This window comes from Manacus candei, unplaced genomic scaffold (genome assembly GCF_025592945.1).
Source record: "Manacus candei isolate 608988 ecotype Guabito, Panama unplaced genomic scaffold, ASM2559294v1 h1tg000088l, whole genome shotgun sequence".
Classification (NCBI taxonomy): domain Eukaryota; kingdom Metazoa; phylum Chordata; class Aves; order Passeriformes; family Pipridae; genus Manacus; species Manacus candei.
Window position 1 is genome coordinate 4796125 of NW_026138136.1, and position 14821 is coordinate 4810945.

Consider the following 14821-nt stretch of genomic DNA (forward strand, 5'->3'; position numbering starts at 1 on the left):
ACAGCTGCACTGAACCATTGCCTGTAAACTAGAATCACCTCATCAAACAGTATCTAATCCTTAGTTTACAATTGCTTATGTCATCTGGCACTGGTTTCATAACTGTAAATGTAACTTGCAAATGAAAATTGTCCCAACAACTAAGCATCCCGGAACAAACAGTCTCACTTCAGAATAACGTAAACGCACCTCTGTAATCACCATTTCTAGCTCACTCCAGGTGATAATAAAACAATCTACTTTATACTGTGTGGCACAAGACATTTGAATACAATGAACAACTGAAGTCTGGGAAGTGTAATATCTGTAAAGCTGGGAGTGACTGGAAAAGAACGCTGCTGCCTACGGTGACTAACACAGGGGACAGCAGCAGGAGAAACACGGCAGCATGCCGTTGCTTGAAGGCTGAAACCACACTACCAGGGCTACTGGGAGAAATCAACAGACTGGCACACGCACCACCAACACCCTACGTGTGCTGCCTCACGGAGGTGAGGCAGTCAGTCCCCGACGGACTTAACTCTGAGAGCGAACGCTGTGATCTGAGAGCATTTGGGAGGGGAAAGAAAGTTTCAAAACCCTCCACATTCCTGAGCAAGATGCAGCCGACAGAGACGCGGTTACCCCGCGCTGGCCGCTGCCAGCAGACACTCCGGTTTGGCAGAGCGGCTCTGGCAGCCACACCTGCGGCAGGCACGGCTCCTCTGCCCCGGCCCTAAGCGCCCTGGGGGCCGCAGGGGGCCGGAGCCCGCCGGTACTCACAGCGGGTGCCAGCGCTCGGGCAGGCGGCGGTGCAGCGAGATGCGGTCGCTCAGGTAGATGTTGATCTGGTGCCGACGGATGCTCTCCTCCTGGCGGCGCTTCTCGGCCGGGCTCAGCTCCAGCCGCACCGCCCGGCCCAGCTCCCCCAGCGCCCCCGGGTCCAGGGCAGGCTTGGCGTACACCGGCCGCCGCAGCAGCTCGGTGTCGGGGGACGGCGGCAGCGGCGGGGCGCGGCGGGCGGCGTGGCGGGGCGGCGGGCCGTGCCACCACACGAGGAAGCCGAGGGCGGCCAGGAGCCCCAGGGCAAGCAGGGCGCCCTCGCCCCGGCAACCCCGGCCGCGCTTGCCGCAGCACATCCCGCGGCCGAGGCGGCCGGCCATGCCGAGCGGGCGGTGGGTGCCTCTCACGGACGCGGACACGGGCGCACCCCCGCCCAGGGCGGACTCGGCGAAGTTCTCACGGACCTGCCCAAGCGGCAACACCCGCCCGCCGCCAGCGCTGCCTCCGCCAGGAAACCCGCCCGGCTCCTTCGCCGGCGGCTCCTCCTTCCTCCCCGCCCCGCTGTCGGCCAGCCCGCAGGGGCGCGGCGCAGAAGAGCCGGGCACGGGCGCTGCCGCGGGGCGGGGAACGCTCCCCCGGGACAGGGAACCCGAGCCGCGGATCGGGCAGGGGCGCTGCGCCCCTCCCGCCACTCAGCCATCTTACTAGGAGCGATGCCTCTCGGTTTCCTCGTGGTCGGAAGGCTGCTCGGCCACCGAGGGTTCCAGCACCCCAGGGAAGGCGCACGGCTCCAGCCCGGTCCGGTCTCACCCTGGGGATCCAACCTATGGAACTAGAAATGGTCCTAACGCAGGCCAGGGCAGGGAGGCATCCCAGTTCTGCTGGTTCGTGTACAGCTGGGATGTGGGGAGGAGGGAGGAAGGCATATTCCGTTCACACACTTCCTGTCACCCTTCAAAAAAAAAGGTAATCTGGTCACCCTGAAGTTATAGGGACCTTCATAAACACTGGTAGCTGCATGGCAGATACTCAGGGGTACACCAACAAGGGAAAATTCGGCTAGCATAGAGCTGCTGGGGCAAGCTGCTTTGGCATTGGAAGTGACAGCCCTAAGGATTGCTCTGTCCTGACAGAAATAGCCAGGGCTGCAGGAGAACAGCAAGGGACTACGAAGAGCTTTGGGGCTGAAGGAAACAAATCGATAGGAAACCAGGCTTCAACCATTCTTCTGCCTCTAGAATAGCATGTCCTTTAGGAGTAGAGCAAAACATGGACCAAGAAGCCACAGGCATTAATGACAAGCTCTTTTGTTGAAAAAGGAATGGTCTTGGTTGAAAAATGAAGTCAACCAAAGTGGCCTCATTGAGAGAAATCCAGAAGACAAACAAAAATCCCAAATTTATTATCCAGATAATGGGCAGTCCAATCCATGGCTTGACAGAATTATGGGGCACAAAAGCAACAGCCATTAGTCAATATCTTCATATGTAATTCATACTCAACAACATATTTGTATGGCTTTTTTTACTTCAGCCCCAATAGGATACAGGCCCACCTGTTTAAACTTGTGATCTGGAGGCCATGAGATTACATGAAAATTCCCCATTTTGCATTTGAAATACCTTATTATAAATGTAACATCATCATCATCATGGCTGGGCTTCGCAAACGAAGATTTGGGAAGGCTCTACCCATGTTTGTTGCAAGCGCGTTGGTGGCTAAAAAGGCCAATACGAGATAGGCATGTCCGGTTGCAAAAGGCACAGCAGAAAGACTCCTTAGATGGTATATTATGCAAGGTACGATTCTTTCTGCGTTGTTTTTTCTCCTCAAGGGTGATCCTGTGTGTGTTCTCAAAAGCATCAGCAGCGTTATAGATGGTGTGTCTCCAGACCTCCCGATTTGAGGCCAGAGTAGACCAGTTATGGTGATCAATATGGCCAAGGCTGAGATGTTGTTTCAGGGAGTCTTTGTATCTTTTCTTTGGGGCTCCTCTCTTGAGGCAGCCGGTGGCAAGTTCACCATAAAGCAGGATCTTAGGGAGGCGGTGGTCCTTCATTCTTGAGACGTGCCCTGCCCTGTTCTCAGTAACATGGCCTCAGTGACTGCTGCTTGTTCAAGAACAGATGTATTGGTCACATAATCTGACCAGTGGATGTTTAGGATTGTACGAAGGCAGCGTTGATGGAAGCGTTCTAGGAGACGCAGGTGGTGGCGGTAGATGACCCATGATTCAGATCCGTATAGGAGAGTAGACAGCACTATGGCTCTGTAAACATGGATCTTGGTGCTTTTCTTCAGGTGTTTATTTCGCCAAACTCTTTTATGAAGCTTTCCAAAAGCACTATATGCCTTTGCTAACCTGTTGTCTATCTCCCTGTCAATCTTACCGTCCGAGGAGATGAGGCTACCAAGGTAATTAAACTGCTGGACTGATTTGAGTTCTGATTCACCAATGGTGATATGGGGATGATGGAAGACTTCCTGAGGTGCAGGTTGATGGAGAACTTCCGTCTTCTTTAAGCTGACTTCCAGCCCAAAGAGCTCAGCAGCCTCAGCAAAGCAGGATGTTAAACGCTGTAGAGCTGCTTCTGTGTGGGCGACAAGGGCGGCATCATCAGCATAAAGCAGCTCCCGGACAAGATAGTTTAAGGTCTTGGTGTGGGCCTTCAGTCGCCTCAGGTTGAATAGGCTTCCATCAGTACGATATCAAATGTAGATACCGTCCTGATCATCGAGGTCTGCTGTGGCCCTTTGGAGCATCATGCTAAAGAAGACGGTGAATAGGGTAGGAGCGAGAACGCAGCCTTGTTTCACACCATTCTTTATTAGAAAGGGCTCAGAAAGTGTGTTGCCATGTCTGACTTGGCCGTGCTGATCCTCGTGGAGTGAGATGATCATTTTAAGGAACCTGGGGGGAGAACCTAAACGTTTCAAAATCTGCCACAGACCTTTTCTGCTCACAGTATCAAAAGCCTTGGTGAGATCAACAAAGGTTCCATAAAGCCCTTTGTTCTGTTCCCTACACTTCTCTTGCAGTTGTCTGAGAACAAATACCATGTCTGTGGTACTCCTGTTGGCTCTGAAACCACACTGGCTTTCAGGTAGAATTTCTTCTGCTATAGTGGGTATTAGTCTGTTCAAGAGTATTCTTGACAGGATTTTGCCAGCAATGGAGAGCAGAGTAATAGCACAGTAATTTGTGCAATCTGATTTAACTCCTTTCTTCTTATACAAAGTGATGATGACTGCATCACTAAGGTCTGATGGTAGTTCGCCGAATTCCCAACAGTGCACCACGAACTTGTGAAATTTGGTATGGAGTGCAAAGCCCCCATGTTTCCAGACTTTGGGTGGAATTCCATCAACCCCAGCTGCCTTGCCGATTTTCACCTGCTGTATGGCCTTGAGGGTTTCCCCTAAAGTGGGGGCAGTATCCAATTCATACTTTACCGGTTGTTGTGTGATGGACTGAATGGCTGTGTCTTGGACTACACAGTTGGTACTGAAAAGAGTCTGAAAGTGTTCAGACCATCGATTCAGAATGGAGGTTTTATCTGTTAGAAGCGTTTGACCATCTGCACTGAGTAGAGCACTTTGTAACTGGTATGTAGGCCCATATGCTGTTTTCAGGGCCTCATAGAATCCTCTGTGATCACCTGTATCTGCGCATAGTTAAGTTTTTACAGCTAGACTGATCCACCACTTGTTCTGGATGTCACAGAGTTTCTGTTGGAGCTTGCTGCATGCAAGATGAAAGGCTGTTTTTCTTGCATGACAGGATGGCAGTGCAAGGTGTGCTTGGTGGGCGGTTCTCTTCTTCCTCAACAAGTCCTGGATTTCTTGATTGTTTTCGTCAAACCAGTCCTTGTTCTTCTTGAGGGAGAACCCTAAGGATTCTTCGGAGGATTTCAGGATGCTGTTTTTAATATGGTGCCAAATTGATTCAGGGGAGGAATCTGCAGAATCTGTGGAATGGTTTTGGAGCCTAGTTTGAAGATTAGTCTGGAATCTGTCTCTCACTGTGGCTGATTGGAGATTGTTAACTTGGAGTCTTCTCCTTGGGATACTGCCCCTTTTAGGTTTGAATTTGAGACTGAAGTTGAGTTTACAGCACACAAGCCGATGGTCTGTTTGGCATTCTGCACTGGGCATCACACGGGTATGGAGGACATCGCGAACTGAAGATACATGGTAACACAGTGGAGGAAGGATATGGTCAGGGTGAATAGTGGGGTTCCTTTAGAGTAATGGGGGTCCCAGCCAGGCTGGGGCCTTGAAAGGCACCCCAGCCTTGGATGCGTACGGGGGCCAGAACAGTTGGTCGGTTTGTTTGTCTATTTGTTTTTGGCTCACCTGCGGCTACTGCCCAGGTTCGGCATGTTCTGGAAATGTAACATAACTGGATAAATTTTCTCTCTCAGATTCAGTAGGGAGCTGGAACTGGTTTTGAGGTGTCATCTGCTCCACGCATTTTGCAAAGAGATTGTTCACTGCTGTACTCTCTGCTGTTGGAGGCCTGTCAAGATCAACCCAGCAGAGGAGTCTGGTCAATCCCAGGAGGGACTTCAGCCCGGTACATGGCACTGGGCGGCGCTCACCAGTATTGATGAGGAGTGCAGGAAGTATGTCTGACACTGAGGAAGGGAAAAGACCTTGTCACTACCAGACAAGGTCAGAGCATGCAGCTATGAGCTCTTTCTGATTTTACATGATAATAAATATTGTATGCAGCAACAAACACCGAGGCTGTCAACTACTGCGGAGGCCTTGCTCTGGACAGAAGGGTGTGGAATAAGAATGACTCATCCTAACACTTGTAAACTAGTATAAATCAAGTACTTTAGGCGGATTTGCAGATGTTTTGTGTATCTGTATGTGTGCATAGATATAAACTGATTATTTCTTATTCAGTTATACGGCTATCCATCACAGACAATTATGTAGGCAAAAAATCTAGTTTCAAAGCATAAATACCAGCTGGCATAACTTAAACCTAATAGTAGTGAAGTAGTGAAATATGCATTGTAGACAGCTACTAAATCCCAATATGTTGGACTTGAGAATCTGCATTACCTATAAAGGAAGCTGTGTCTAGTAGGCCTTGGGTGCTGAAGAGTCAGGTGGCACTACTAATTCCATGCCCAGTGATTGTGTTGTCTCCTTGCTCACCATCGTTCCTGAATAAAGGAAGACCATTCCTGGAATGAATAAAGGAGAAGAGATCCTCCTGGACTCCCAAAAGAAATTGTTGGGGAGATTTGGAAGATGTAAAGAACAAAATGGAAGACAGAGTTTTAATTAGGAGGAGTAAGAAAAAAAAACCCAGAGAGTTCCACTGCAGGGTTTCTTAAGTATTAGAAGAATCAGTATTTTATTTAAGTATTCTAAGTAATAGAGCACTATGAAAGAAATACAAAAATAAAGTCACATGACTAATACAAGTTCTGAGATAAAAAAATGGGAATCGGAGAACAGAATGTGGCAGGACTGCAGGAGGCATGCTGCCACTGGTGGCAGATATGGTAAGATCAGACAAGACTGTTGAAGAAGATAACCTCCATAGCTACGTCTCAGTCAGATTTTAAAAAGGAAGAAAGGGCTTGAAGAAAAGGTAGGAGAGCATCACTTTGCTTCCATAAATGCAAGAAAGGTTGCAGCTGGAGGTAAAGTAAGGGAGGTGGCTCTCGGTAGTAATCATGCCTTTACAGCAAAACAGCTGGGAAAGCTTTCTATGATCATTATTGCAGTGAGGATTAAAAGTAATGCTAGTAAATGGTAGTTCCCCATGGATGATGTCTGTCGTGGTTTGAAAGCTCCCAAAAATCCAGTTTCCAAACTCCTCGCAATTTGTTTCAAGGTGAGAGAGAAGGTTTCAGACAGGCACAACTTAGCATGGGGGAATTATATCAAAATTTATTACTAACAGAATAAAAACTATAGAAACTAAAAAGCAAATAAATACACAGTATTAAGACAATTTCTACCACCCCTGGGGCCCTCCCACTTCAATCCAGAAGAAGAACCTTCAGGACGATAGCTAAAGTCTCTCTCTCATTGAGGTACGGGGCAAGGGGTCTTCTACACCCCCACCAGCTGCTCAGCCTCTGCCGAGGTCTCCTCCTGGACTACAGGGGAACACTTGCTTCACCAGGTCTGCATCACGAGCTACAGGGAGTCAGCTTTTGAGTCCTTTCCCCCTGCTTCATGAAGGTTCCTCCCAGGGAGTAAGATTCAGGGACTTCTCCACTTCAGGTCCACTCTTCTCCCCAGGTTGCAGGGTTTTCTGGGTTTTTGCTCAGTCTTATACCCCAAATAGCTTTCATTAAAGTCCTTACCCAGTCCTTACCCTTACCAAGCCTGCTTGGTTTGGCTTCTCTCTATCCCAGCTGCAGCATCAGCTTGACTTCCACGTGGCAAGGGGGGCATCCCGCGCATTCCTCGTCCTTCGGTTTTTGGCTGCCCTCGTCCAAACCCCATGTAGGGCACCTCCGAGCCCTCGGCCTGTCTTTCTTCTGCTTCAGTCTCAACTGGAGTCGCTCCCTCCCCCCGCCATTGTGGGGGAGGTGGCAGTGAGACCGCTTGAAGTTTCTCCTCTGCCTGGAATTCTTTCTCCTCTGCTTCAGGATCGCCACTGCCAACTCCCCCGCTCACAGGGGAAACAGTGAGTAACTGCCGCAGCCCTGGCCATAGTGCCAGGGCCACGGGGTGCCCAGGGGCACCCCAAACTCAGGATTCCCCTCAGCTACCTCATGGCTCCAATTCTCTCTGCCAACAAGTTCTCTTCTGGTCTGTTGTAATATGCTAATTTCACAGGGGCGAACCGCAGCTCTCCATTGGCCCTGCATTGGAAACTTATTTGGGATTAACCATTTCCAGCCCCAGGGGAAGCTAGACGAGTGAAACCACAACAATATCCAAACAAACACTCAAGGAAATTCACGGGAAAGTACAATAACGATGTTAATGCAAAAGTCATTAAGAATCAATCAGTTACATTCACAAATAAGTTTGGACAAGATGTAAAGAATATGAAAGCAAAGACACATTTTCTTAAACCTTTTTAAAAGTTTGTGGGGTTTAATTGTGTTGAGAAAACAGAAATTTCTGAGCTGAAATACTTAACAATATAAAAATAAGCCCCAGGAGAAAAAAAAAAAATCTACAATTAAGGCAAATGAGTTTACTGCAATCCATAAAGCTTGTAGCAAAATTTTCATGGAAAAGTTCCTTTTAAGCCATTCTATTGTTTCTTTTAGGTTTAATAACAATGGAAGTTAAAACACTTTTTTCTGATTTTTTTTTTTTAATATTAGTGTTTAGCGAGCCATAATTTCAGTTGCTTCAGAAGTTTTAGTCAGAGATAAGTAGAGTAACCAAACAAGTCATATAAAAGCCATAATTACTTATCTAGAAAGATCCATTGTGCTCTCCATTGTCTAAATCAAAACAGAACAGTGAAATAATTAATATATTTTAAAAGTTTATTTTTAAAAAGTGAATTTTTATTTTTTTACCCCCAAAACAATCAAGATATTAACCAAAACTTTCAAAAAGCACTAAGAGAAGAAAATTAAGCACAACAATATGTAGTTGTCCATAAGAATTTACATTATAGTGAATGTAATAGCTCAAATTAAGGATGTATCTTGCTTTCTGAAATATCTATTTGAATTGCAGCCAGTAATTAAGTCACCTAAAATACTTAGGGATTGAGGGAGATGGTCTACATACAAGGAACACTTAAAGCAGTAAGTTAAGATGAACTATTTTACATGTGTATAATTATTAAAAGTTATTTTGTAGCAATGATATACACAGAAAAAATAGAGCTATTAAATTTTGCAAAAGCTTTAAAATTTACTTCATCCAATGTTTTGGGATTTTTTTTTAGATCTGTATTTTTGCTTTGTCAAAACAAAGCAAAATTCTAAAGTGGAAATGGGGTGGGAAGAAGTGTCAGCTACTAAGGACTGCACTTTTATTAAGTTCCAACAGCTTCCTAAATTCATACTTTAAGGGTAAAAAGAAAATATCAAATAACATATTTCAGAATAATGATCCTCATTTTAGAAAAAGCCAACAATTATGTATTCTAAAAAAAAAAGAAAAATTATCAGAGGAACATGATAGGAACATGATGTACAAATATATTGCAGATAGATAAGAAATTTGTTTAAGGCAAAGAAGAGTCAGCCAAGTTATAAAACATACCCATGGAGAGAGCTTTGAACCTATGGATCATTGTTCACCATCGCTTTAATTGTGCATAAAATAGCACTGCCCTCTATCTCCATAGAAACAGTCCCCCAAACTCCCACCTTGGTGCTCTTTCTCTCCTTTGTCAGCACAAGTATTTTTTAAATATTATTATTCAGCCCACTGTCCTACCAGTGCCAAGGGATTTTTTTATTAATGTGTTTGTGTTGAAAGTCTCTCTATTTGAGACATCTGTGTAGCACAAGCAAAACATGAAATGGGCTGGACCCCACTTCCCCAGCTCCAGGTCTGCACCAAAGGGTGGGTGTTGAGGTCCTCAGTGCTTCAGCTTTACAGGGTAGGCTTTGGGTCAAGAGTGAAGCTGGGTGCATAGTGCGGAGGCAGAGAGCATTGGGAATTTAGATGAGAGGAAGAACAAGTGGGTACAGAAGCCTAAAAATAAAACAGATTAAAACCACAGACTTGATGTGTGAGATAGAAACTGTCAGCTATTTCAGGGATCTTCTGTCAGACTGATGAATGATGTGCAATTCTCCTACTGACACACCAATAAAAACAGGTGGCATTCAGTGGATTACTTGGGCAAGACCTCACCTGTACCAGCTTGCAGATCTCTGTAGTACATGTATATGCATATGTATGTCTACACAGACATACACATACACACACAAAAAATACCTTGCTCAAAAGGTCACATACAAGTCAGGATACCTTAAAAGAAGAAACAGTATGTCAAAGGCTTCAATCAGTATATTTGTTTGCTGTAGGTGTGTATTGTTGGTATATAAATGTTCTCTTTAACTAAATAGCCAGCATGAACTCCAGGTAGTGGAAAAGATATTGTACTGAAAGGAAGCCAGGGTCAGAAGCTTAGCTTTCAGAAACAACTGGAACAGTAGTTCTGTGCATGGAATATGGCATGACATTACATGTTACTGAAGGTCTGTTATATTGGAAACCTGACTGAGTTTTCATACATACTTGTGCAGACACAGTGAATTAAAATACTGAATTGCAAATAATTTTTGAAAGTTTGGTCAAAATTATGGCATATTCTGAAACACATAAATGAAGTAAATTCCTCATAAAGTTATAGCAGCTGGTTATAATAGACGAAGTGGAAACTGCTATACACACCATTAAAATTCTGACCAAGAAGTCAAACAGATATCATGTCATGAAATTCATCTTTGTCATCCTACACTGTAGCCACTTACTACCATGTGTTTTTTAGTAATTTTTTCAAGGTTATTTCTGTTTCTATGCCTAAAAGGACCAAAGCTAACATATATGAGTCCAGTGATACTGGGCAAGTACTTGCTTTTCTATGATGGTATTTCTAATATATGTCTGCCTTTTCATTAAGGCAGAGATAAGTGTCGTCACACAAAACAAATGCTAAAAATTTCAGTTTTCTTTTTCTTAGAAGTATGTCTTCCTTGTGATTCACATCAGTAAGGTTTTACAGTAGAAAACAAGCCTTTTACTCCTTGAATTGCCATGAAAAAAGGCCATCGTATTTAGGGATTTGAGATGCCATCATCCGCAGACTTTCATAATGCAGAGTATGAGTGAATCAGCTGCCTCTAGTTTTATGGATTTCTTCAGAAACAGATTGCTTGACTGCTTGCATTTTTACATTTCTGTTTGATGCTTTTGATTATGATGGTAACTTTACAATCTTCCATATTATGTGATCCTGTAGAAATTTGCTCATGTATTAAGGTATATGTCCATATGTATTACAACCTATTATTACCACAAGGGCAATAGAATTTTTTGTCATGTTACCAGGCCAATTTGTAGCTCTACATCCCTGCTTTTTGCCATATTATACTCACTTTACTAGTTCCACCCGTGTGTTACGTGCCCTAATGGTTTCCTAGTCTTTGTTTTGCAAATGGTGAGTTCTATGTCTTGCAGAAGAATGGCTCTAAGTTTATCTCCTTTATGTAACTTTGTTTGATGAGTAGCATCCATAAAGCTTACATCTTCCTGCTGGTGTTTTCACAGACTCACAGAATCAATTAGGTTGGAAAAGACCTTAGAGATCATTGAGTACAACCTATGACCAAACATGACCATGTCAACTAGACCATGGCACTAAGTGTCACGTCCATCATTTTCTTAAACTCCTCCAGGGACAGTGACTCCACCACCTCCCTGGGCAGCGCATTCCAATGTCTGATCACTCTTTCTGTGAAGAACTTCTTCCTAAAGACTAACCTAAACCTCCCCTGGTGCAGCTTAAGGCTGTGTCCTCTTGTCCTATTGCTAGTTTCCTGAGAGAAGAGACTCTCACCTGGCTACAACCTCCTTTCAGGTAGTTGTAGAGTGATGAGGTCTCCCCCGAGGCTTCTCTTCTCCAGACTGAACAACCCCAGCTCCCTCAGCTGCTCCTCATAGGGCTTGTGCTCCAGACCCTTCACCAGTCTTGTTGCCCTTCTTTGAACACGCTCCAGTACCTCAACATCCTTCCTAAACTGACGGGCCCAGAACTGGACACAGCACTCGAGGTGCGGCCTTACCAGAGCTGAGTACTGAAGAATCACTTCCCTGGTCCTGTTGCTGATAGGCCAGGATGCCATTGGCCTTCTTGGCCACCTGGGCATGCTGCTGCCTCATGTTCAGCTGGCTGTCAACCAGAACCCCCAGGTCTCTTTCTGACTGGCTGTTGTCCAGCCACTCTGTCCCCAGCCTGTAGTGCTCCATAGGATTGTTGTGGGCAAAGTGTAGGACCCAGCAGTTGGCCTTGTTGAACCTCATCCTGTTGGATTTGGCCCATCTATCCAGCCTGTCCACATCCCTCTGCAGAGCCCTCCTGCCTTCCAGCAAACCGACACTTCCCTCCAACTTGGTGTCACTGCAAATTTGCTAATGTAGACTCGATCCCCTCATCCAGATCATCAATAAAGATATTAAACAGGACTGGGCCCAACACTGATCCCTGGAGGACACCACTAGTGACTGGTCGCCAACTGGATGCAGCACTGTTCACCATCACTCTCTAGGCCCAGCCACCAGCCAGTTCTTAACCCAGCAGAGAGTGCCCCTGTCCAAGCTGTGGGTTGCCAGCTTTTCCAGGAGTATGCTATGGGAGATGGTGTCAAAGGCTTTGCTGAAGTCTAGATAGACTACATCGACAGCCTCATCCACCAGACAGGTCACCTGGTCACAGAAGGAGATCGTGATCAGGCAGAATCTGCCCTTAAATCCACGCTGGCTGGGTCTGATCCCCTGGCCGTCCTGCATGTGCCACATGATTGTGCTCAAGATGATATCATTAGCAGTGGAGACTTATGTTAGAAAAGTTTCACAAATGTTGAGCTCACATTTTTGTTCTTGCTTTATCTGTTCGGCACTTTTTGGCAGGCTTGTCCTGTTCCTTGCACTTTTCTCATCTCCTTTTTTCTAAAGTAATTTCTTCATTAGGGTTTCTTCTGTCATTTTAAATTATTTTTACCTCAGAGCAATCCAACATTGACCTATACAGATTAGCACAGAATTGATGTGAAGGAATTTCTTGTCTGGAAGGAATTTCACTGACTGGACAAACAAGATGCAGTTTGGATGAATCTTCTGAACAACCAACACACAATCTGCACTTGAGAATCTTGGCTTTGTTTTGTCCTGTATTATCTGCATTATCTGTATTGTACTGTAAACTCTGCACTGGTGTGGCCTTACCTTGAATATTGTGTGCAGTTTTGATCACCACAATATAAAAACAATATTGAGTTCTTAGAGAAAATACGAAGGAGGGCAACGAAGATGGTGAAGGGCCTTGAGGGTAAGCCATATGAGGAGTGGCTGAGGTCATTTGGTCTGTTCAGCCTGGAAAAGAGGAGACTGAGGGGAGACCTCATTGCTGTCTACAACTTCCTGGTGAGGGGAAGAGGAGGGGCAAGCACTGATCTGTTCTCTGTGGTGACCAGTGATGGGACAAGAGGGAATGGCCTGAAGTTGAGTCAGGGGAGGTGACTTGGATATTAGAAAAAGGTTCTTCACCCAGAGGGTGGTTGGGCACTGGAACAAACTCCCCAGGGAAGTAGTCATAGCACCAAGCCTGACACAGTTCAAGAAGTATTTGGACAATACTCTCAGGCTCTTGGGGATGGTCCTGTACTGGCCTAGGAGTTGGACTCAATGATCCTTGTGGGTCCCTTCCAACTCTGCATATTCTATGATTCTGTGATCTTCCAACCTAAACTTTCTCCATCATCTTACCCTAATGAACAGTTTGAAAGGCTTAGCTTGTTCTTTCATTGGTGAAGAAATCAAATACTGTATTTTCCAGAGAACTTGGTACTGCATCATCCATGAGAATATTCTATAGCACTTCATTAATTTCAGAAGAAATCTGATTATTTTTTCCTTGCCCTGATTCTCATTCAGTGACAGAAATCACTGACTGATCATACTAGTATAAATGCCTAGGATGCCAACTGAAGATAGTAATGACCATCAGATAACAGCAGCAAAATTCATCACAAATAATTTCTTCTCTCATTTTGTAACCCCCAACAAAGATCTCCTATTGATTACTTATAAGTTTATTAAAATAAGAGTTTTATCTTTGCTGTTAGGTTCCTAATTACATTAATGATATCTTCGTCTGGAGTTTCAAACCATTAGTAGAAATTGATATCGTAATCATCAGCTACATAACATAAATTTGTACAATCACTATGTACATTAGCTTATCTCAAAGAAAAACTGGAGTGATTGTGTCACTAATTTGACTATATCTGAGCATGCACTTTGACATGGTAAGTATGACCCAGTTTTCTTCGATCATGAATAATGTGTTACATTAATTACTCTTGTCATTCCCTTCTTCCAAGCCCTGAAATATTAAACAGAGTAAATTGCACCATCCACCTTTATTGATAATGGCAAGCTTAAATGGTAATTTAAGAATGGCTGTACTGGCTGGATCAAAAGTCTACCTAGCCATGCATTTTCCCTCTGAAGATGGTCAATGTAAGCTTCTTCATGGTTAAGGAAATTATTTAACCTAAGTATATATGTTACATATTTAAATATTCTATGAGTTAGCACATCTATAATGAAGGAAGCATCACTGAATATGTGCCCTCGCTAGGAATTTGTTCTATTATTTCTGTAACGATAAATAAGCAATTTTTCTTTGCTGTGAATGGTACTTTCCCAGAGGAAAAGTGGCCATAACCACAGCTAGGACTGCTGTAGACTTTCTCCAAGTGTAACTTGTTTGGCCCTTTGCCATGATGGTCTGGCAATCTGGATTCACAAGTGGCTCCAAGTCAAAAAGCTGTGTAACTTGGAAGATAAGGATGCCACTGCCTAAAACCAGGGGATTGCTTCATTTTAATGGCATTTGGTGGTTTTACTACACTCCCTATAAGCTTTCCTAGTCCTCTCATCCCCAAACTCTCCACCACTGTAATAAGTGCCCTGTTCTGCCATTGAAGTAACTGATTTTCATAGAAGATTACGTGCCTGAACTTGCAGGTACACAACATAATATTCTTCACTGACTAAATTCAAGAGTTTGCTTTATTTTTCCCCTCGCTTTAGATTTTGTAAACCAGAATAACCTGGAAAAAATTTCACGTTACCTGGGAGGCTGAAGCTAAAGAGAGGTACCTGAAAAATCCAAATTTTATGCTCAAAGTCTTTGAACTGAAAGACTAGCCAGTGCTGTCAGGCGGTGGGAAAAGTATGGGGGTTCTTTAGGGAAGACTCATCTTTGGATCGTGTTAGTGAAGGGAGAGACTGGTTTGGAGCTAAAGGAAGGACAAAGTAGGAAGGTCCAAGTAAAGGCTGAAGTATCACATAAGCAGAGTGGGGCTGATAG

The 14821-nt window shown here is 44.7% G+C and overlaps 1 protein-coding gene across 1 annotated transcript in view; it reads right to left on the reverse strand.

Annotated features, from left to right (window-relative positions):
• Positions 1-1305, reverse strand: part of GALNT12 (polypeptide N-acetylgalactosaminyltransferase 12) — a 45826-nt gene extending 44521 nt beyond the window's left edge. Inside the window, exon 1 of the mRNA XM_051812740.1 lies at positions 763-1305. Coding sequence (XP_051668700.1) covers positions 763-1142 — 380 coding nt within the window. The 5' untranslated portion in view covers positions 1143-1305. The remainder of the gene's footprint in view (positions 1-762) is intronic.
• Positions 1306-14821: the final 13516 nt, after the last annotated feature.